This window comes from Lepisma saccharinum, chromosome 1 (genome assembly GCF_977018435.1).
Source record: "Lepisma saccharinum chromosome 1, izLepSacc3.1, whole genome shotgun sequence".
Lineage (NCBI taxonomy): Eukaryota > Metazoa > Arthropoda > Insecta > Zygentoma > Lepismatidae > Lepisma > Lepisma saccharinum.
Window position 1 is genome coordinate 216,766,682 of NC_139229.1, and position 23,555 is coordinate 216,790,236.

Genomic DNA, 23,555 nt, shown 5'->3' on the forward strand with positions numbered 1-23,555 from the left:
TCCATTCTCTTTTGTATTATAATTCTCAGGTGTCTTCACGCAGTCGGTACAAAATGATGGCTTTGTCCGTGAAACACTCTCCTAAAATTTCATTCACCATCACATCCGATATATGTAAAGCTGTTTTAAAGGAATTGTCTTGAATATTTGCTGAGAGTATTGGAAGACAATGTAGATCCTGTAGCTTGGAATCCTTGTTCATTCCTGTCTCTCTGTTTTCGCACTCTTCAATAATTTCTCCAAGAAGCTTTTCTTCTCCTTCGGATATTGATGCACAAGTTGTTTGGTGCTTCTTGCAGACCGAAGGGAAGTGTGAAGCTAAGCTGCAGGAAACGCAGGGCGAATTAAGGAAAATTAAAATTAAAATAATGAAGAACCTAGGGCTACAGGCGACGTAAGTGATAATTTTATATTCTATTTAGTTAATGCTCACGTATTTTAAGTTCTACGGTTCTTCTTTCCTCCCGGTCGACAATTCTGTCCCCTCGTCCTGTCTCCCTCCCAAGACTATCCCTTTTTGGATCCAATTCATCCCTGTACATTTACAAATAAATTACGTGTAATTGTGTTACTATACTCCTCACAAATATCCATGAATCAAATTCTTTGTTTGAATATTTTTAATTATGCTTTCGTAACAATTCATATCCATAAAAACGCTTCACCACAAGATAACGTCTACGAAGCCAGTGGTACCGCGTTTGAATTCCGGCATGAATGTTCATTGTGAATGTCCCTTCATCAATTTCATCATATCATCACTCATCATCATCGTCGCGAATAGCCAAAAGTGGCATAAAAGTGGCGCTAGATTACAAGAACCAAACTAAATAAAAATTAAAAGACAGTACGTCACTAAAGTTCGAGATCAATGTTTTCTTCTCAAACATTCAATGAGTGAGTTGACCTTCTCTACAAATAACTACTTTTAACGTACCTAGTAGTAGACGTAAGTATGATGATAAATTCTTGAATTTTAGTAGGATGTAGATGCCACTTTGAGTTAAACGTAGTTGAGGCTCCCCAATCTATTAAATGTGCTTCTGCTCTTATGCAGATGAAGTAGAAAGGTTCAAGGTAAAATGATCAATATGATGTATCATTGAAGAAATACACAAAAGTTAATTTCACACGTAATATCATTTAATTTTCACTAGTTTAAAGATCGTGAATAAGCTGTTCATACATACACAAAGTATATTTAACCGTAATATCCGTATCCAATGCCGCCAAGACCGTAGCCAAGACCAGCACCGTAACCTCCCCGTCCTCCAAGACCGTATCCACCTAAGCCTCCGTAACCTCCAAGACCATATCCTCCGTAGCCTCCAAGACCATATCCTCCGTAGCCTCCAAGACCATATCCTCCGTAGCCTCCAAGACCGTATCCTCCCAAGCCTCCAAGACCGTATCCTCCGTAACCTCCAAGACCGTATCCTCCGTAGCCTCCAAGACCGTGTCCTCCGTAGCCTCCAAGACCGTAGTCAACAACAGGGTGGGTGGCGATGGCGATTTTGTTGTTGTTCTGGCTGCTCACTCCGGAGATTCCTACAGCTAGAATTGTAGGGAAACGTCAAATTTTAACCAGGGATATTGTGCTGTATTTGCAATTTTTAGAAGTAGTGAAATGATATTAAATAAATTGTGTACGTGTTGACATAATATATACCGACGAAGAATTTAATTTAATAGTTCATAGACAAAGACTGGTCATCTCAACATATGGTTGAAATGAAAATTAATTTGTATCAATTTTTACATTTTTTATACCACTAGTTATAAATTTAATATATATTTGTAAAGCATGTTGTTATTTAATGTATTGTCTTCACTGTTTATGTTAAAATCCAATTTCGTATATTATTTCTGTAAAATAAATGAGGTACTTATGTTTCAAAAACGTTATCAATGAAAACTAATTTCAAATCTCGATTCTTCTACGAGTTTCAAACTTGATGTTAAACTTAAAAGGAAAATCTTTCTAACAAGACAATATCCAATTACAAAGACATACATTTTAAATTTCTATATACAGATGATACTGTAATCTGATACTTACCATAGCTTGATCTAACGATCATCATCAAAGCAACAGCGATGATGGAGATCTGAAATTATAGAAGAAGATTTGGTAACAGAATTCTCAATTATTTAAATCTACTAGCACAATGACAGTAGTACGTATAGATTAAATTAAATATAATTTAATGAAGAAGAATCAATTACTGTATTCACTTAAATTCTATTTTCTGTTTTAAAAACTTTTATGCTCCTTGAAATTCAAATAACCCCTTCTTAGAATTCAACTAAAATATAGTGTGCTATTTTCATTCTCTTCAGCATATACTGCACGCAAAGTTAAGGAAAACTGATTTTAAAATGTTTTCATTGAAAGAAAATATTTTCTTTTCGTCTAAGAAATAAATTTAATTTACCAATTCGAATGAAAATATCGATATAAATGTTTTCTTGATACTTGATACAAATTTCCATGTAGCAAACAAACTGTGGTTGAATATAAATTTCTGTACACTATGTTGCTACAACTAATTCTGACATTCTCCATCTTCTCTTCATCTATGAATCCTCAAAGTAGTTTTTTTGTAATATTGTTACTTTTCACTGTGATTTAAAGGAAGGAAATTAGTTGAATTACAATCACAAATAATTTTCAAGTAGTCGTGAAGATCTCATTTGTTATACACTGCTGGACAAAAAAAACCGGACACGCATTTTTTGTGATAACGCATAAATTCTGATTCGAAGGCTAACTAAATGTTGCAGAAATTATTGGAAATAAAAAAACCTGAATATATTCAACAGAAAGCAAATTAAAATTTATTGTTAATAAGTTAAATTAGAACATAAACGAAAGTTACAGAAAACTACCAAAAAAATTAGAAAAAAAAATCTTAGCAATATTTTGTTTTAATATTGTTAAGTGCTACTGGTGGGGTATATAAGCTGTCTAGTAGCGGGTGTTACCTCCCCTGCCATCAATTACAACTTGTAACCTCCGTGGCATACTTCGAATAAGGTTGGCAATCACTTCTTGGTCCAATTGCTCCCATTCTTCTTGAATAGCAAGTCTTAGCTCTTCAATTGTTCCTGGAACTATTGCACGGTTTCTGATATGTCGTTTCAGTTGATCCCAGACATGCTCTATCAGATTTAGGTCCAGACTTTGTGGTGGCCATTCTCATCGCGTAATCCCAACTTTGTCCAGGTACTCCGTGACAATATTTGCAATGTGAGGACGCGCATTGTCATGCATAAAAACAAAATCTGGGCCTATGAATGGTGCATATGGTACTACATGATCTGCAAAACATTCTGTAATATACCTGCGAGCTGTCATTGCCCCATTCTCTACAAGAACCAACTCTGTACGTCCTTGTAAAAAAATACCTCCCCAGACCATTACACCACCGCCTCGAAAGGGTGTTATTTCAACGAAACAACATTGTGCATAACGCTCACTAGGTCTTCTGTACACTTGTTCACACCCGTCTGATGAACGTAGGTTGAATTTTGACTCATCGGAGAATAAAACCTTTTCTCACTGCTCCACATTCCAATGTAAGTGTTGTGTAGCAAATTCCAGTCTTCGCTTCCGGTGACGTGCTAACAACCTGGAACGTGTAGCCGGCCTCCGAGATGATAAACCACTTTCATTTAGTCTTCTACGAACTGTTCGTGAAGAAACCACAGCTCTATGAACATTTCTCAAACGCTGTGCCACAATATTTGAAGACGTACGATGGTTCCGTTAAGACTATGATACACATGAAACGATCTTCCCGTGCTGTTGTGCATCGTTTCCGACCAGAACCCGGTCTTCTACCATAGGAACAAGTTGCATCATACCGTCTGAGAGCTTCATTGATAGTACTTTGTGCTATATTTAGCACCCTAGCAATATACGACCATCATCACGAAGAGCTACTGCTTTTTACTACCTCTTCACGTCTCATTTTCAAGCTAGCAAACTTACAATACACTTGCAAGATAAACACCAGAAATGACAATATCAATAATATCTGTTACTATGGTTACTATGAACCAAAATTCATGCCTCTCTAGACATTAAACAAAATAACATCAACAGGAATTGAAAATCAATAAATTAAAACAAAATTGCATGAAATTAATTTTGAGCCTACTAGGTGTCCCAAATAAGTAAATACGAGTAAATAAATAAATAAATAGTAAATGGAAAACTATGCAAAATGTTCAATAATGAATGTTCAATTGTTCAATACTTAACTGAGAGCGTAATTCATAAGTAATTGCAATTCAGATGTCAAATATTAAGGTGTCCGTTTTTTTTTGTCCAGCAGTATATTTTCATACAATAATTATACTACACGAAAAATTTCAACTATTGTATATGAATTGTAGCTGTGATATTTCTGAGACGTCAGAATTATTTTAATACAACGACAAGAAACAAAAAAAGAAACATATTTGGCATGAGAATCTCAATATATAATTAAAATTCATAATCTTTGGTCGTATTGTTAGATGAACTCAGATATGGCATTAAATATGATGTAGAACCCATCTCTATGTTACAGTCTTTGGATGATTCAGTCTGGCGTTAAAAGTATGAAATAACAAATCTGCTAATACAATCCCAAGCAGATTTTTTCGTACCTGAAGCAAACCGAAAATATCTAAACTAATGTTTTTAATTCATATAAATAAAATTCACACTTACCACGTTCTTGAAAGCCATTTTCGATTTCTTGCCTAGACGTTGAAAGAATTAGTGACGAGAAAACGAAATGGAGCTTGTTTTATATGAACCTGCCAGGAAACTAAACGCTACAAAGAAATCATTGTTTCACTTTGGTTTTTCATTCCTCTCTAGAAATCGTTTCCTCTTGTGCAGGTTTCTTGGCCAGAATCTTCTTGTTTATAAATGGCTCACTGAACTGTCTTAATATGCGAGTTGTACTTCAATATATCTTCAATATATAATACTGCACATTGTCCTGTGATACGTAAACACTAACTTATGTAATTTGCAATGGAAAAGTAACATCCATCCCTTGCCAAGAAATAAATCTTTTCTAACCAAACAACACATTTACTAACCACTCCATGGTGGATGGCAGTTGTCAACGATATCTGATGAGTTTGTTGTTATGTTTATTTTCTAGTCTTACAGCCTTTGCTAATAATATTTGATAGTTGTGAATTGAATATTTTTATTGTTGTAATAACAAATTTTCTTCCTTGCGTGAGAGTGTACTCTCATGAAAAATTTGTCCCCTCTGTATAGCAGTGGCGGCGCCAGAAAGAATAATGGATAGGCAAAAAAAATAATTTCAGAGCAATCAAATTTAATATACTATGGGTCACTCAAAAATACATGTTGGGCTAAAAGAACCTTTATTTATCGAATTTTCCTTGCATGTTGAGGGGAAGACATGTAAACACAGGAGTGCCCTCCCCTACTACGCGGACCACCTGGTACCGTCGTTAATGAGGTTTGTGAAGTTGATGCCTCACTGAATATTGTGGGATACGGCAGAGGTGTGATCATAGGATGAGGCCATCCGGGGAAATGTTTCAGGCTTTTTATCAATGACGCTGCCAGAAAAAAATGTGGCGAGGCAGAGTGGGATATGGGAATATTTTCTAAGCGGTTGGCAATCTCATTTAGTATACAACTAAATATTTCACAAGAGTTGGATATTTGGGCTAAAAGAGCATATTTACCCAGTTTTCCTTCTTTGGAAAGGGTCTGAGAGCGGGAGGGGTGAAGTCCATTTTATGCATAGTAAGGGTAATCGGCACTGAACCGACAATTTAAACTGGAATCCGAATCACCATGTGCCTCCAACGGGTATCGAACCCGGGATTCCTTGATTACGAAGCGGCGACGTTAGCACTACGCCTTCGAGGAGGCCTCGTCCCATGAGTATATGTAGAGGCATGAACTCAAAGAAAAGGTATTCTATTGCTTTCTATCATACGTTACTGCATGTATCGTATGTTAGAACTGAATTCGATGGAAGACAATGCTCAAACTTCTGTAACATGTATGCAAGCACAAACTTCAAATTTATGGCAGGTAGTTAATGTACTATAACAAATTGAGGTAGGGGTGGTGTCCTCTAAGTTGCGCTGTAGCGCCGCCTTTCGATAAAACTACATCTAAAAAATAAGTATTAAAAAAGCCTGTTTCACTAATCACATCATGCCTTAAATTGCATAATGATTGCTGATATAAGTTTTCAAACTATGACATCAAAATGGACACCATGCTAGTAAGGCTGCAACAAGATGCTATAGGTTTTGCAATCACCGTAATCGTCTTTATTGAGCTACCAGTGCACAGAATCCAGACGTTACGATTGAAAACCCTCCAGTCATGGCCTTCGGTCACTGTGTGGTTTGTCAATCGCGATAGTATGTTCAAAGGGTATGAGTAAGGAAATATTCATAATCACAGTAAATGTCATGTGCAAAAGATTAGTACAAAATTATTGTTAAATATGAAGATGTCATGATACAACTTTATAAATGTGAAACACATTGATGATATGTTGAAAAATGGTACGTATGGATTAAATTAAATTTAGTTATTGCAACAATTTTATTTCTTCAATTATCATCAGATCTAATAAGTTAAATCCGACTTTTTAAAATTTTCTTATCTAGTATTTTAAAGAATAATATATACCGCGTGAGGCACCTAAAAGTACTACCTGAAATAGCGAAGAAACCAGAAACAATAGCGATGTGAGGTTTGCGGGAAACAATAATATCAAATGGGGCTCGTAGATCGGAGGTATGGGGTGGGTCGAAAAATATCGACAAATGGGGCATCTGGAGCAAAGTCATATTTTTTTAAAATGGAACGATATACAATAACATGCATAATATAAAACAGCACACGCAGAGAAACACAACGCCGTTGGTCTCATGCATCTACTGCACATAGGAACGAAGATATGGCCATTGAAAATATGTAAACAAACTAACAAGTGGCCCACTTGACCGTCAGTACCACGGCATGTAAGACTTCTCAGGTGCCTGACAGAACTGCCTTTACGCAGAGCAAGTTTTGATAGCAGGTCCACGAGATCGTGTTAGTTCATAGCAAGCAGTCGTAGTGGTAAGAGCGAAGATTATGGTGTTCACAAACATAGAAAAAGCGGACATGATCCTGATTTATGGGGAATGCCGAAAGAATGCCTCAGAAGCCTACCGTGTGTACGCAGAGAGATATCCGGACAGACGACAGCCATCTCGACGTCTGTTTGGTAAGTTATTTATTAAATTAAGAGACACCGGAAGTGTAACACCACGAGCACGTGTGCGGAACAAGCCAACTACAGGTGAGGCAGGTGCAACAAATGTTCTCGCCGCTGTTGCTGTGAATCTGCACGTTAGCTCCCGTGAAATTGCCAGGGATGCTGGGATCAGTCAGCGAAGTGTATTGCGCATTCTGCACACACACAAGTTTCACCCATATCATATCTCCCTCCATCAGGAACTTCACGGGAATGATTTTGTGGACCGTGTTCGGTTTTGCACATGGATGTTACGACACGACACACCCGATTTGTCACGTATCCTCTTCACTGACGAGGCAACTTTTACCAATCATGGAAATGTCAACCTAAGGAACATGCACTATTGGTCGGTGACAAATCCACATTGGCTTCGCCAAGTGGAACGCCAGCGCCCATGGAGTGTGAACGTGTGGTGTGGTATAGTGGGTGAACATCTCATTTACCCTTTTTTTATACAAGGGACACTGAATGCTGACCGATACATACAGCTTTTACAACATGAACTGCCTGTACTATTGGAGGACATACCACTTCAGACAAGGAGGGACATGTGGTACCAACATGACGGGTGCCCAGCTCACAGTGCAAGACACGCTACAGCACGTGTGGAAAATACATTTCCAAATCGTTGGATTGGACGTGGAGGGCCTGTCAAATGGCCGGCTCGTTCCCCAGATTTGACACCGTTAGACTTTTTCCTGTTGGGAAAGCTGAAGGACATTGTCTACCGGGATGTGCCAACAACTCCAGAGGATATGCAACACCGCATTACTGCGGCCTGTAGGGACATTCCCTACGAGATGCTACATTCTGTGCAACGATCTTTGCGTGGGCGCCTCGTTGCCTGTATCGCAGCTGACGGCCACCACTTTGAACACACACTTTGACAGGTTTTCGCTTCTTACGCAGTGGTTCTTCGACATACTGTCATGGTCATTTTCATTATGCTGTAACACTGTCAAATACATGGTGCTGACGATGTCTACTGTATTTTTTCTTCCTTTAACACGTTCTGTCTTCATCTTGTCCAATGGCTTCCGACATCTCATACTTGTACGTGCCGTGGTACTGACGGTCAAGTGGGCCACTTGTTAGTTTGTTTACATATTTTCACATGGCCATATCTTCGTTCCTATGTGCAGTAGATGCATGAGACCAAAGGCGTTGTGTTTCTCTGCGTGTGCTGTTTTATATTATGCATGTTATTGTATATCGTTCCATTTAAAAAATATGACTTTGCTCCAGATGCCCCATTTGTCGATATTTTTCGACCCACCCCATACCTCCGATTTACGAGCCCCATTTGATATTATTGTTTCCCGCAAACCTCACATCGCTACTGTTTCTTCGCTATTTCAGGTGGTACTTTTAGGTGCCTCACGCGGTGTATATATAGTCTGGAAATTGCTTAGTTTTGACTACTTCTTATTTTCATTTATAATAATCAACTTTTCACCTAGTAGTGATTTAGTATGATTTATCTTTGGAGGGCTTGTATCTCAGAAAGACACTATTACATTTGACAACCATTTCATTGTAGCATTCGCAAACTCTCAACAAATCTGGAAGTTGATAAGTATATTTCATTGGACAGATTCTTCAGTTGATATTCTTATTCGTCATTACAACTCTAAAAATATATATTATTTTCACTATAACGCAACATGTAAATTCTTATAACTGAGAACACTATCAGTATCCTAGGCAAGTCTCATTGAAGCCTAACAAAACAATCTACTTGATTAAAATTCCACGAATTCCATTTCACTAAATCAATGTAGCATCATATTCATTAGTTAATATGGAAATCTACAGACACAAAACATCTCGCCAACAAATTAATTACAACTTGAAACAACACCGAAATGTATTCCAATTCCATTCAACTTTCCCACAGCAAATTTCGTCAATATCTCTTCCTTGCCAATTTAGTTGGGCCCTTTATAAATAGCTTTCATGTTGTTTACTCAATCAGTTTAGCTGTGATTAAGATTCATTGCACACCTCTTCAACATGAGAACCTTTCTGGTAAGTTATTGTTACTACTTTTATTATAATATAGAGGCTAGAAAGTTGCATATATTATGTAAAAACTAAAGGTAATGTATGGGAGACAGAAAGAAAGAGATATCCATTTATGTAAAACATAAAATAAAATAAAATAAATTATCTCAATCCTTGTACGCAGTGTTTTCTAAATGCGTGGCATATAAGGAGGCAAGCATCTCAACTATTAACTCTTGCAGGCTAACGAGACTCTGTCGGCTCGATTCACACCTAATATTATTCTATGTGAGGTTTGAGTTTTGATCTCTCTTTGTGTTTGTGAATGTCCCTTCATAGATTTAATCTTTTCAGCATTCATCCTCATCGTCCCGATTATCCTAAAGTGAAACCAACTAGCAAATGATTTACCCAATGATGAATGAATGAATAATTTGATTTATTGTACTTCGCATTTCTGCCACTTTTGTCCAACATCGAGGATCGTGATGAATGGTAATAAGATAATGTGGAGGTACAATCACAAACACATATTGAAAGGCCGCAACACAATTCCTTCAGATGGTTATGATGGTCACAGACCCAGGCACTAGAGAATTGTTAGCCTACAAAAATGCAGTCCAGGTTTGGAACTAATGTGAGTAGTTGGGTGGCTTTGTGCCCCCCTTACACCCCTATTTACTCAATTAAATATTTCTATACAATACTATATTTTCTAGAATTCACTTAGGAAATTACTCTTTCACTATGCTCTTAAAATTCATTGGTTACTTGTTTTTAGCGGCAGAGACATGTTTAACAAGACCATTGTTAAAAACCGATTTTTATCACATGGTTTTAGTATGGTATATAATGTACCAAAATATTATCAATTTTATTGCAATCAAGCTATATGTAATCATTTATAAACTGCATCTGAAGCACCCGGAATACCAAAGATCATATAAAACTAATTTTCATCTCCACATCTCCATTCCAGATTTTTCTCGCTCTTTCTTCTGTCGTGGCATTGACTTCGGCAATTGTGGATTTCTATGTAAGTACAAACAGTATACTTTTCAAGAGCATTTGAGTGCTTAAAATTAAGCTGAAAATAATTTAGTTTCTAAAAAGTGTCGCGATAATTAAGAAATGCACAAGTAGTAAACTTTGTTTAAACCTGTGGTTGAGATGTAGGAAAAAAATTGTTGATTAACTTTTTGATTTCAAAGTATTTTCAAAATATGTATATGTTACACATGTAGGTCATGTTGAGATATTTAAAATTTCAACATTTAAAGATTTGAATATGTAATATTATAAAGCTCACTTATTAATTCAATGGAAGACAAATGTAATTGCAGGTTTGGAACTCGAACAGTTTTCGTGTATCAAGGTTAATATCAGTGTGGATAGTCCGTTAAAAATTTTTCATGATTGCAGGCATATCCCAGATACCAATTCGGCTATGCTGTTGCTGACCACATCACCGGAGACAACAAGAACCAAGTTGAATACCGAGATGGTCCTCTTGTGAAGGGACAATACAGCCTGGTGGAACCAGACGGCAGCGTGAGAGTCGTCACGTACGGAGCTGATAACGTCAACGGTTTCAATGCCATCGTCAAGAGGATTGGTCCTAACGCTCACGCTGGTCTCGGTGGTTACGGATACCTGGGATAAACGTACCATCCCACTTCTTCAATGCGGTACAATAAATATGTGGAATGAATGCCTGTACATTTGATAAGACTAGTCTCATTTTTACCAAGCTCAGTTAATTAAATCTATTTTATGGGTGAGAAATGGACAGCTCTTGTTATTAACTTTAAAATATACATTTCGCAGTAAAACGTATATATTGTACATTTGGTACAACGTCTTACTGCCAATCGTGGGACCCCATTTCGACTCCTGGGGTGGATGATCTCAGGTGATTCATTTCTATAATATCAGTACATAACGCTGCTCTGGGACCCACTCAAGTTCACAATGTACCCAATTGGTGGATGCATGAGAGCAAGAGTTGAGAATAAAGTACACCAGAGCGAGGTGCTGATCGCACCTTCTCCTCTATGATCGATATTGATATGTGTGGACTCTATCACCACAAACTGATTTAATTGGCTCATTGAGGGCAATGTCATTCAGTAAATCTAATTTTGAAAAACCGAGGCTACATATTTTGTTGGAATATATTGGAGATATGTCATTGGAGCTGTTGTCATCAAGATGAAACGATGTGACGATTAAAAAATACAGTAAAAAATACGTAAATAAGTACATAAATGCCAATCAATGCCTCACCGATGTGGGTTCTTCTAATCAAAGGGTACCGGCTCCAATTCCCGGTGAATGTAAATAATTGTTCAGATCCTACCTTAAACCCTAGTTTCAGTCCCAATTAACCTATTTGTGCATAAAGTGGACTTCAATTTAAAATTTCACGCTAATTCCAAACAAATCGTACAATGAATAGTTAGGGTAAGGACGGGGCAAACGGACATCCTAAGGATATATTGCAAAATAACTATCAAACTGTTTATTGAAAAATTACAAGTATGGTCGATACAGAAAGTGTGAACAATGAGTTAACAAATAGTACAATGTATAATTCAAAATAATGAACGTTGGCTTCCAAATTGTTAAATGAATCAGTGTGTGTAGCAGTGTCCGTTTGCCCCACCATTGCGGGGCAAACGGACATGTGAGAGGGGCAAACGGACATGTGAAAGGGGCAAATGGACACTAGCTCATTTATGAACTGTCATCATTCTCACAAGAAGATCACACAAACTATTCGTCATTTCCATTCGCAACGCACTTTACGTGGAACCAGACAGAACACACTAAGCACTGCACCCAGTGTTGACCCTGCTTGTACACACCGTTGCATACACGGCAAACATCTTTTGCGGTGCGTTTAACATGCTTTGCCTTTCTTGTTGTTTCATTTGCTGCATTCAGTTTTTCTCTTTGGGGCGAGCGATGAAAGATGGATCCGTTAATAAGTGCAATTCCCCGTTTTTCGTTTCCTGTTCGAGGTCCCAGAAGTTGATGGCAAGGGGTTGAGTTCTTGAAAACTTCCTTCGGATGAGGCATCATCGTCTGTCGCTAAAGGTTCTGGTGATCGCTTATATTGACCATTCACTTCATGGACAATTCCAGGAATAAATGCGTGCTCAGGCAGGCGTTATGGATTAAATGGATGTATCCCACACGCATGAAACCCATTTACTACATTCCCCACTGTGGCCGCTTGAGTCCAAGCCTCTGCAAAAATGCCACCAAAGGCCACTTTATTGATTCCTTTCCCCGGATTTCTCCGCACGTAAACTCTACAGCCGTCGTTGTAAAATGTTTTAAGTGGCCCAAAGAGCGAAACGTCGAGCGGCTGAAGTTTGTGTGTGCTGTGTGGAGGTAAACACAGAAGGTACGCGTTATTGGCTAATGCCTTCTCCAGGGTTGGTGGATCTGAACAATGCGATCCGTGTCCATCAAGAACGAGCGCTACAGGATCAGGGGGTTTGACACTAATGAAATGGTCCATAAAATGAGCAAACTCTTCCTATCGCATGTAGCCACTATCCGAAAGAACTATTTTCGTCCCAGGAGGCATGCCAATTTCATAGTTCTCATTATATCTTTGACCCTTCATGATAACAAAAGGAGGCACATACTGTTGCAGATACACATGCCATAACACTTACTGTTTCTCCCTTTTCACAATTCGTTTGGCTCACGACTTCTCTTTTGCCCCGCATTGATATGACTAGTTTTGGTTTGTAGATCAGTTGCAAGCCTGTCTCGTCACAGTTGTACGATGGCAGGTTTGTTCTACATATTGTGTTAGTCTAGCAACTTTGATAAATTATTGTAAACTATGTTAACATTTGCTTTAGATAGTCATTTAGCGCGAACATATGACAGAGCCTCTGCAACACGCAAGCTGAGCTCCTTGCGACGAGTTAAAAATCCTTGTATCCAGTTCTTCCCTGCCATTTGTAGATCATTAAAGGAATGTGGCACACCATTTGTAACACCATTAAGCCTTGTTTCCATGATTATGAAAAACTAAATATGCTGACCAAGGCAGTAATTTATTTTATTAAAAACATAAACTAAACGTAACGTTTCAACCTTCTAGCAAGGTCTTCTTCAGACTCTGTATCAAGTACAAAAGTAACAAGATACAAAAACAGGGCATTATATATACACAAACATTACTCCCTCCAGACTATTTAGAAAGTTGTTTGGAACTTTCTAGTAGGTGACTTTCACTTTCCAACTTTACTTTCACCTAAAAGGCTAAACACAATTACTTCCATATAGAATGTGGTTGGACTTTTAATCTCACGCTCTTTTCCCTTCATTTTTCTTCCTTCTCCTCTCCTCATTCTCTCTTGTCCTTTCCACTCTTTCTAACATCTTCTTCCATTCTTTGTTTAACTTCAATCCCCCATTCCAGTTCATTGTGTCTTCTTCACCTTTCTTCTCTATTTCCTTGGCTTCCTTCCATTTTCTCACTAGCATTCTCTTCTCCCTTCCTATCTGCTTAGCCTCATCCCACTCTATGTCATGTCCTGAGGAAGAGGAAGGGATTATCTACGAAGTGAAATGTAAAGAATGTCAGAGTGTGTACATAGGAGAAACGAAAAAGAGGCTGAAAGACAGGTTGAAACAACATAGGGATGATGTACTACTTAAGAGAGAAAGAAATGCAATATTTAAACACACGAGAGAAACAGGACATGACATAGAGTGGGATGAGGCTAAGCAGATAGGAAGGGAGAAGAGAATGCTAGTGAGAAAATGGAAGGAAGCCAAGGAAATAGAGAAGAAAGGCGAAGAAGACACAATGAACTGGAATGGGGGATTGAAGTTAAACAAAGAATGGAAGAAGATGTTAGAAAGAGTGGAAAGGACAAGAGAGAAAGAGGAGAGGAGAAGGAAGAATAATGAAGGGAAAAGAGCGTGAGATTAAAAGTCCAACCACATTCTATATGGAAGTAATTGTGTTTAGCCTTTTAGGTGAAAGTAAAGTTGGAAAGTGAAAGTCACCTACTAGAAAGTTCCAAACAACTTTCTAAATAGTCTGGAGGGAGTAATGTTTGTGTATATATAATGCCCTGTTTTTGTATCTTGTTACTTTTGTACTTGATACAGAGTCTGAAGAAGACCTTGCTAGAAGGTTGAAACGTTACGTTTAGTTTATGTTTTTAATAAAATAAATTACTGCCTTGGTCAGCATATTTAGTTTTTCATAACCATTTGTAAATGCATACTAATATACCAAACTGCGGAGTTCCTTATAGGTCAAACCATATCGTATAGAATCAAGTTTCAGAATATGCTCCACCAGTTGTACAGTTATGGAAACAAGTTCTTCCCCATAAGGCTTTAATAGGAGCAAGTAATGGAGGAGAGTAGGCAACACACATTGCACCCTTCGATGATCGGGTCATTTTGCCTGTATTAACACCTAAAAACGTCTTCCACGCGAAGGTCAGCATGACAGGAAGGCAAAGAGGGTCACGTGACTATTGGTTACGCGGTGTGTTGTGCTTCTCCACGTCCCCAGTTCTTAATCCACATTGCAGAAAAAGTAGAGCTGCATGCAATATATGAAAAGACGGTTGTTTTCAACTACACGCTTAATTATGATTTTCCAAATTGTAAATCTATCGACGTGTCTGACGTGTCGGGACAGTCTTTTACTTTGAATTCCTGTTCGTCATAGGCGTAACTTGACGGAACAGAAATGGCATTTGTAAGCCTTCCCTCCAAATCAGGTTTCTTAAAGCTGCTAAAACAGGAATTACATACTACGATTCGACGCGCCCAGAATGTATTATATTTTAAAGTTGGTTCCCAAATATATACCAATTTAATACTTTGAAAGTGTGTCATATTTGTTTATTACGTCACATCTTAGTGTGGCAGAGGTCGATTACAAAAGTGGGATTTCTTAACAGAAAAATGAGCCCACTCCTTTTATTTCGTAGCCGATTTCATTTTGAAACTGAAATTAAGAATATTAGTTAACAATGTCATTGGTAACCAATAAAAAAATGAATTATTGTGTTAGACCCAATTCTTTAATACCTTAGCACAATCTTTTTCGCAAGTTTAAATTTTGTTGTAAGTCCACTTTATGCACAGATGAACTAATCTGAACTGCATACAGATTAAAGTGGGATCCGAACCACTATGTGCTATCACCTGGTATCGTACCCGAGACCTCTTGATTACAAGGCCTTACCACTACGCCATCAGGGAGGCGCACACAATCTATTTATTTCGACCTTTTTAAACCTATACATACTCTATGTGATCAAAAGTATCCGGACACACCGCGAAACGTGTGTTTATCATAGAGGGCGACACAGTACTGCCATCTACTGCGTAGAACCCATAGTCAGCAAACTCAGTAGTCTGCAGACAGTGTGAGACAGCAGTATGGGATGGTCTGAGGAACTCGCAGACTTTCAACGTGGTCATTTGGTTGGGTGCCACTTGTGTAGGAAGTCTGTGTGTGAGATTTCCACCCTCCTAAACATCCAACTGTCCACTGTTTCCGATGTTATGGTGAAGAGATGTGTACAACCCAAAATCGTGCAGGCCAAACTCCCATGTTGACCTCCAGAGACCATCGAGTGTTGAAGAGGGTCGTACAGCATTATCGTCAATCATCCATCGCCACCATCACACAGGAATTCCGAACTGCATCAGGATCTACTCCAAGCACCATTACTGTTTGGCGCAAGATGCGGCAACTTGGTTTCCATGGCCGAGCAGCTGCCCATAAGTCAAACATCACACAGACAAATGCCAAACGCCGCCTCGTGTGGTGCAAGGAGCGTCGAAACTGGACCATAGAACAGTGGAAAACCGTTGTGTGGAGTGATGAATCACAATGTGGCGATCCGATGGTAGGGTGTGGGTGTGGCGAATGCCTGGTGAACGACATCTACCAGCCTGTGTAGTGCAGACAGTGAAATTCGGAGGTGGCGGGGTTACAGTGTGGTCATGTTTCTCCTGGTGGGGACTTGGCCCTTGTTGCTTTACATGGCAAAGTCACGGCACAAGCTTATGTTGACTTTTTAACAGCTTTCATGCTGCCTACCATCGAAGACCAGTTCAGGGATGACCATTGTGTCTTTCAACACGACCGAGCACCGTCCATACTGGAGGGCTTGTGGGGGAGTTGTTTGACGACAACAACGTCCCACTAATGGACTGGTGTGCGCAGAGTCCTGATTTGAATCCCATAGAACATCTCTGGGATGTTTTGGAATGCCGACTTCGTGCTAGACCACACCGATCAACATCAATACCTTTTCTCATTTTGGCGCTCTGCGAGGAACGGGCTGCGATTCCTCAGGAAACCTTCCGGCACCTGATTGAAAGTATGCCTGTGAGAGTGAACGCTGTCAATAAGGCTAAGGGTGGGCCAACACTGTATTGACTGCCAGTGTTCCCGATGGAGGGTTGTCCAAACTTGTACTTTATTTTCAGGTGGGTGTCCGGATACTTCTGATCACATAGAGTATGTATCATAATAGGTTGTTTAACGTTGCTACGCCTCTATGGATTATTTAGCCAGTATTCGAGCACATAGCGTCAGGTTTCATAGTACATAAGCTTCTCTTCCATGTTTATGGTTTCCTGTCTGCAGTAGAAAAACTGACAGGTTCCAATAGCATTTCTTTCAATAGCCTTACACTGGTTGAATATCATATCACCCAAAATTGATTCATTCGTTTCGAACACAATCCCCGGTGGAGCAGTCGGATCGTCGTCGCCTTGTAATTAAGGGATCCCGGGTTCGATACTCGGTGGAGGAAAACAGTGGTTCGGATCCCCCTTTAAACTGTAGGTCCAGTCCCGATTAGCCTAACAGGACATAACGTAGACTTGAGATACCAAATCAAGCAACCAAAACAATCCCGTTATTGTCCATATTATAGAATCCAGAACCTTCGTCGCGAATAACATAATGGTAGACAATGTGAAATAACCGAATAGAAGCAGAACCTAAAACCTGCAACGGATAGATTGGTTTAAGTCGACGATACAGCACGCGTTCTGAAATGAACAAGAATACGAAAGTTGAAGGCCTCTATACGCACCCACTTTTCCTCCCCTCATTGGGGAAGATATCCTTCTTGCTCAGAAGCCTTTACGCAGGAGTGCCCTGAGGGAACTTCAAGGCCACGACGATAAAGTGTTCTATATGCAATGACGGGACCAAAATATACGTCTGATAGCTGTGTTTATCCTTATTTCGTACGCCATTGATAACAGGAACACCTGACTTCGTCTTTGGTAGAGCAGACGCCTTACAGTAGTGACCTTCGCCCGTAGTTAGCAAGAATGAAAGACTCACCAGATACTTGTCTGTGAGGCTACACAAGAATAGATATTTCGTTAGTGGCTGTAAGTATTGTTTCATCTGCAGTTATATCAGTTAACATTTGAATATTTTCCTAATGGTTACGTTAGTGATAAACATGTAAATTAGTTCTCGAGAGTGAGCTCTTTATCCATTTGAACGGGTTTTTTTTTATACAGCCTGCATGTATTATTTTTTCCTGAAACGAGAAGAAATTCGAAAACGCAAAAAGAGTCGTATAAGAGTAGTTAACAAAAGGAAAGGAGCAGAAAACGATAATGTAAATGCTGAAATAAATTATGGTAGAGATCGAGCATAACATTTTGTCATGGGGTCTCCTTGATGGCGTAGTGATAACGTCGTCGCCTTGTAATCAGGGGATCCCGGGTTTGATACACGGTGGATGCACTTGGCGGTTCGTATCCCACTTTAAACTGAAGGTCCAAACCAGATTAGCATGTCTGTGCACCAAACAAAAACTAAGAAAGAAATTGTCACAGTGTAAGAAAATTTCATGTTCAACCACATACGAAACAAAACGGAATATTTTATTCCAGGTTGGAGTTCACATCTGTAGCATCTAACCAACACAATTATGAATCGCAACATATCGTATCGTATCCATTTTAATTATACATTAATGATAATATAGGAGAAGTAGAGGAAAAGAGAAAACCAAGCGAAACACGGACGCCTTCTCCAGAATTCTAAATCTCGTTACATGAGGTTATGGGTTGGAGTCCTGGACATGCATGACTTTATTGTTCTTGCTCTTATATCTGCTTCATTTCATCATAAATCATCGTTATGGTTTACCTACAGGGGAAAAATAATGACAATAATTTCCAATACAAAGCCAATAACAAACAGAACAACTCGATTACGTAGGTGTCAAGAAGAAACGAGACTTGACAGTGTCTCCATCTCTCGGTTTCTCGAATTGAAAATTGCTCTTCAGTTCTCGGTCTCGACTAGTTAAATATAGAAATCGATTGATTGATTTGATGTTTTAAGTTCACTTTATGCACAGCAAGGCTACTTGCGACTGGACCTACAGTTTAAAGTGGGAACCACTATGAGCCTCCACCGGGTATCGAACCCCGGACCCCTTGATTATATATAGGGGAGACCCTACATAAAAATCGAAAATGTATGTGAATGAATATACATGTATTTCATATATCCCGGTTTTGTAGGAGATTTCGTGAGAGATGAAATAAGTACTCTTCCATCGTTTTTATGTTTATAATTTTTGTTCCCTGTTCGCTGATCGAACGAGTGGACGATAAGGAGGAGTGACCATTACTTGAAATTGATGACGAAATACCCAAACACCCCCGACAAGGACGGTACTCAAACCCGGGAACTTTGGCGACGATATTGAATGTCAAGCACTTAATGAGCTTGGCCACCGAGCCTGCGTAATGTTGTTTGTGTCAAGTAATTCGTAATCACTGTCAATATCCCAAATTCACTATCATTTGCTTCATATTTTATCTTATTGTTGTGATTAACCTGAATTAGAAGAATTAGTTGAAAGGCAAAAATGCAAGATTGAATATCTCTGATGTTACTTCGTGCCGAATAATATGACGTGATATTATAGAATTTATAAATTCCATTGATTGATCCCAATTGAGCACAAAAAATATGGTATAATGTCCACTCCATGGAGGAGTGGTTAGCACAGCGCGCTACGATGGCGTGTGTCCCTGGTTCGAATCTCGACTTGGGCATGGGTGTCCTTGGTGAGTGTCCCTTCATCAATTTCATCATATCATCACTCATCACTCATCTTCATCGTCGCTTTTTGCAAAAAGTGAAAGAATAGCGAAACTAAGTAACAAACATCCAATCAAATCGAACATCTCCACCGATTTAATTCTACACGGTACCAAATTCCCACTTTATTACTTCATCTTACGCCATTTTACAGCATCTCAATTGTTTTCATATTCGAAAACAATTGGAATGTTGTTTTGTGCAGTTGATTGTGCATTGTTTCGTTGTTCGGATTGTTTAATTTAGACCAATCGTGACAGAGAGAAGCAAGAGCACAAAGGAAGGGGAAAAGACAAGGGAGAGACCACGGCTCTCTTCAAAGGTAACATCCCGTGAATACAACTGAAGTGACTGCAGAATATTATGGATAAAATTTATTTTGCTTTTTCCTTTTATTTCTGTTTCAGTTATTCTACTTCGCTTTTCTTCTACCATCCGCGTTAATCGTGTCGGCGAGGAAGAATTATAAACTCGTGAAATGGACGATGGTACAAAAAAATACATGCCTCTCGAAACTGTAACTACAAAATATTGTCTTCTTTTTAAAATTTACGGCTAAATATGGTTTGTCACTTAGCAGTTTTTGCTCATCTCTTTCTCAAGGGGTTCCATTGCCTCTCCGATGGCGCAGTGGTAACGTCTTCGCTATGTAATGAAAGGCTTCCGAATTCAATACCAGACAGATGGACATTTGGTTCGGATCCCACTTTAATCTGTATGTCCAGTGCATAAACTGGACTTAAACATTGAAGACTAAAATTGGTAAACGGTGTAAGTGTCACAATAATTCAAACACTGTTTTCCACGTTAAACTGTGAAATGTGCCATGCTTTGTAATGTGTTAAATTGAAAAGCGGCTGGTAGCTCTCTAAGTAGTTCAAAGGGCGTGTAAAGAGGTCACTAGTGTGAACGTTCGTACGGGCTGATGTGCGGGACGATGCGATTTCCCAACACTTTCGCTTTTGGCACTTACAACGTTTACCACTTTTAGTCCTCAATAATCGTGTGGCATGTGGTCTGTGATGAGAACCATCATTTCTTGACAATGACTCGAATTATACTGGAAAGAATATTTCCTTACGAGTAGCTCTTGTTAAGAAACCAGTTCCTGAAATTTTCGTCTGGAGGCCTCGTAGCACCCAGCTGTTTGTTGTGGCTTGAGCATGAGTCATGTGACTCATGCTATCAATGCTCAATCCTTCCCGAGAACTCAGAATCACCAGGCAAACTTAAGCGAATATTTTGTTATTTGGGTTGCATAAAAATCAGGCTTTATGACGTTACGAAATTCCAGGTCCCGTGGCCCAGGTAATTCTTTCTCTGACTGTACCTCCACTGCATTTGAAAGCGTAGTGTGCTGGCCAATTTTCGGAATTTACACGTTGCTACCCACCCGTCTGCGTAAAATGTTCCGCGGAACAGACAATGTTCTTTCGGCTGTAGCTAGAGGCATGCCATCTTGTACTGCTTTAACAGCCCTCTGCATATTCTCATCTGTCCAGGAACATCGGTCTGTGGTTCGTTCACGATGTCGCACCATCCTGTAACAAGGACACATTATTATAGAAAACCATACATCTGAAGGGTAGTACATGCATTATACAATTCACACATGCCCTTTCGATTTTGAGTCAAATGTAGATTAGTTGCTGAATTGCATAATACCTTACAGTATTTAAATGATATGCACTTTATGCATGTCCGTTTGCCCCAACACAAGCCTGTCCGTTTGCCCCGCCTGTAGCTTTGGGCTTTACATTTTCGAAAAAGCCCACCACATGGCAGCAGCATGTTGACACAGGCTGTGTATGTCGAGGAAGCAATGCCGTATCCACACTACAAAGCGCAACTTTGGCGGGACCATCATAATCCACGCAATCCTTATGTTCCGCACACAGATTTTTACTGTTTAGGTTTTTGCTAGTACAATTATCCTTACCTGGTCAGGTTTTACGGCTGGATTGGCGTTCTTCTTCACGATTTCAACCGATGTTCAACACACCTTCTCGCCAACGTTCTGCTTCAAATCACAACGCCAACCGATGCACTGTTGCAAACTTCAATGCCAAATTATTCTATTTTTTCTTAGGGACTGTCCGTTTGCCCCGTCCATACCCTATTAATAATATGATAATGTTATATTCCATAAGAAATATAATAGAGGTGTTCAATTTACTGTTAAAATTAGAAGGTTTTCGTGAATTAAAGAACCATATTTATTCAAAGTCAACCCTTGTCTCTTAATGTGTAATGTTGTTTGCAATGTTATTCTCTAGGACTACCCCCATCTTTGTGTCTGTAAAATATGATCGGGAATAGGTACAGTTTTAATGCAAGTGGGCAGTGAATCACTGAAAGATGCCTCCCCTAGAAGCACAGTCAGCGACTCTTAATTACAAGCAAAAAACATTAAGCACTATTCTATGAAGGAAGCTCACCATAAAGTGAAATAAGAGTAACTGAATTTGCAACTTTTTCCATGGCTTGTAAATCACGAAGTTTCAGAATGATGATAATCGTTTCATGTACCCATTTCTGTTTGCAAATTAAGCGTTTAAATTTATATTGTAGATATTTCAGTTGCTTTTCTAACTGTTTGTGATAGTTTCATCGTTCAGTATGTATAATAAATTAATCAGTGTTGTGATGAAAGAACAACAAAAATTGTATATGTACATTACCAAGGTTCGCACCTGTATACCGTATTGTTGAACGTCTGTAATCACGGGAGTAAAATTATTTATGTTAAAAATATTATTATACCTCTCAGATTACGAGATTCATATAGAATAGATTCAGGTTAGTCCGAAATATTTTAATGATCTATGCCATAGTAAATTTCTTTATATTTGAATGGACTCTTCTTTTCTATTTTTTTTCGAGTTATTACTCTTTTTCCATTGGGTAGGATCATTCACTGCATGTCCATTTCTTCAGCTTCTAACCGTTATGAATGTTTTCCCCCCTTCTCCATATCCTACAGCTAAACTAAAAATGCCCTTGACCTTATTTGATCTTAGAGTAATTTTTCTTCCAGCTACATTGATCTAGGTTTGGTAATTTTCTAAGAAATATAGTCCTAGTAAAAATATAAACGTGACATTACAAAATCTTACAAATGTTGACGAAGTAAAGTACTCTATTTTTCACAACTTGTAGGCTTCCTTTTATTCGGTAAGATGTACTTCCTGTGAACCAATGTAACCTTACATCTATATTTCCTAACTTGTTCAGATCGACATGTGTGTAGTTCTCTTTCAACACTCCCCACACTGCTTTGGATAGAGGTTGCATATGGATCGGATCCTGAGTCGATCGTTTCAATTACCTGCAATAATTTATATTTCCTTTGCCGTTGGTAGCTGCCCTGGTTTCAGATTAATTTTTGGATGTCCTGCCTGTATTCATACTACTTATGAATCTCCTCCCCCGTAGATTTCTGAATTGCTCTTGATGAATAGGCAGTTTCCTCAGCGATTGTCTAATTTTTTATTAATATTATTATTATAATTCCCGTTTCGTAAATTTATTATTTATTGTTGTGAGCTCCACGCTCACGCCCCTTGCAGGTAGTGAGCAAGGGGAACATTAGTCTGTATCTCTCGGGAACGTTACAAGAAAAAGCATAACGTGTTCGGATGAATTTCCTCACTCGTCTTTTCTGTTTGTTTTCTGAAGTATCGTCGAGGTTCTCTTGTAACTCTTTCCTGCTCTCCGTCCATCTCTCTCTCTCTCTCTCTCTCTCTCTCTCATACGCACACTACCCCTTCTTTCTTCTGATATTAGAGTCTTCGGATTCTCTGTTTTAGTATTCTCTATTGTACCCTCTTCCTCGGTTGTTTCAGCCTTCTCGAAATTCCAAACGATATTTTTTTTCTTCTCCACTTTCGTTTTCTTGTTTGAACGTTCTCCCTCTTCTTTCTGGTCGGATCTCTTCTCTACTTCCTGGATTCAAACGGTATCTCACTTATGTTTTAATTTGATGCACGTATCTTTTGTTTCTCTTGTTTTTGTTTCGGTATGGAGTGTCTGCTTTCTGTTGTCTTCTATTCCTTCCCCTTTCGATGCCGTTTCTCGGATTGGCG

The 23,555-nt window shown here is 38.9% G+C and overlaps 1 protein-coding gene across 1 annotated transcript; it reads right to left on the reverse strand.

Moving 5' to 3' along the window:
* Nucleotides 1–1,149: 1,149 nt before the first annotated feature.
* On the reverse strand, nt 1,150–4,752 carry LOC145991888 (uncharacterized). The gene is made up of 3 exons (XM_083127924.1): nt 4,721–4,752; nt 2,060–2,108; nt 1,150–1,554 (listed from the first exon to the last, which is right to left on the reverse strand). The coding sequence occupies exons 1-3, from the start codon at nt 4,736–4,738 to the stop codon at nt 1,202–1,204; spliced, it is 420 nt and encodes a 139-aa protein (XP_082984050.1). The 5' UTR covers nt 4,739–4,752; the 3' UTR covers nt 1,150–1,201.
* Nucleotides 4,753–23,555: the final 18,803 nt, after the last annotated feature.

Excerpts from the sequence above, each read along its gene's own strand:
- LOC145991888 (XM_083127924.1), bottom strand. Across the intron at positions 1,555-2,059 it reads GATCGTTAGATCAAGCTATG|CTGTAGGAATCTCCGGAGTG; the intron begins GTAAGTATCAGA and ends CTACAATTCTAG.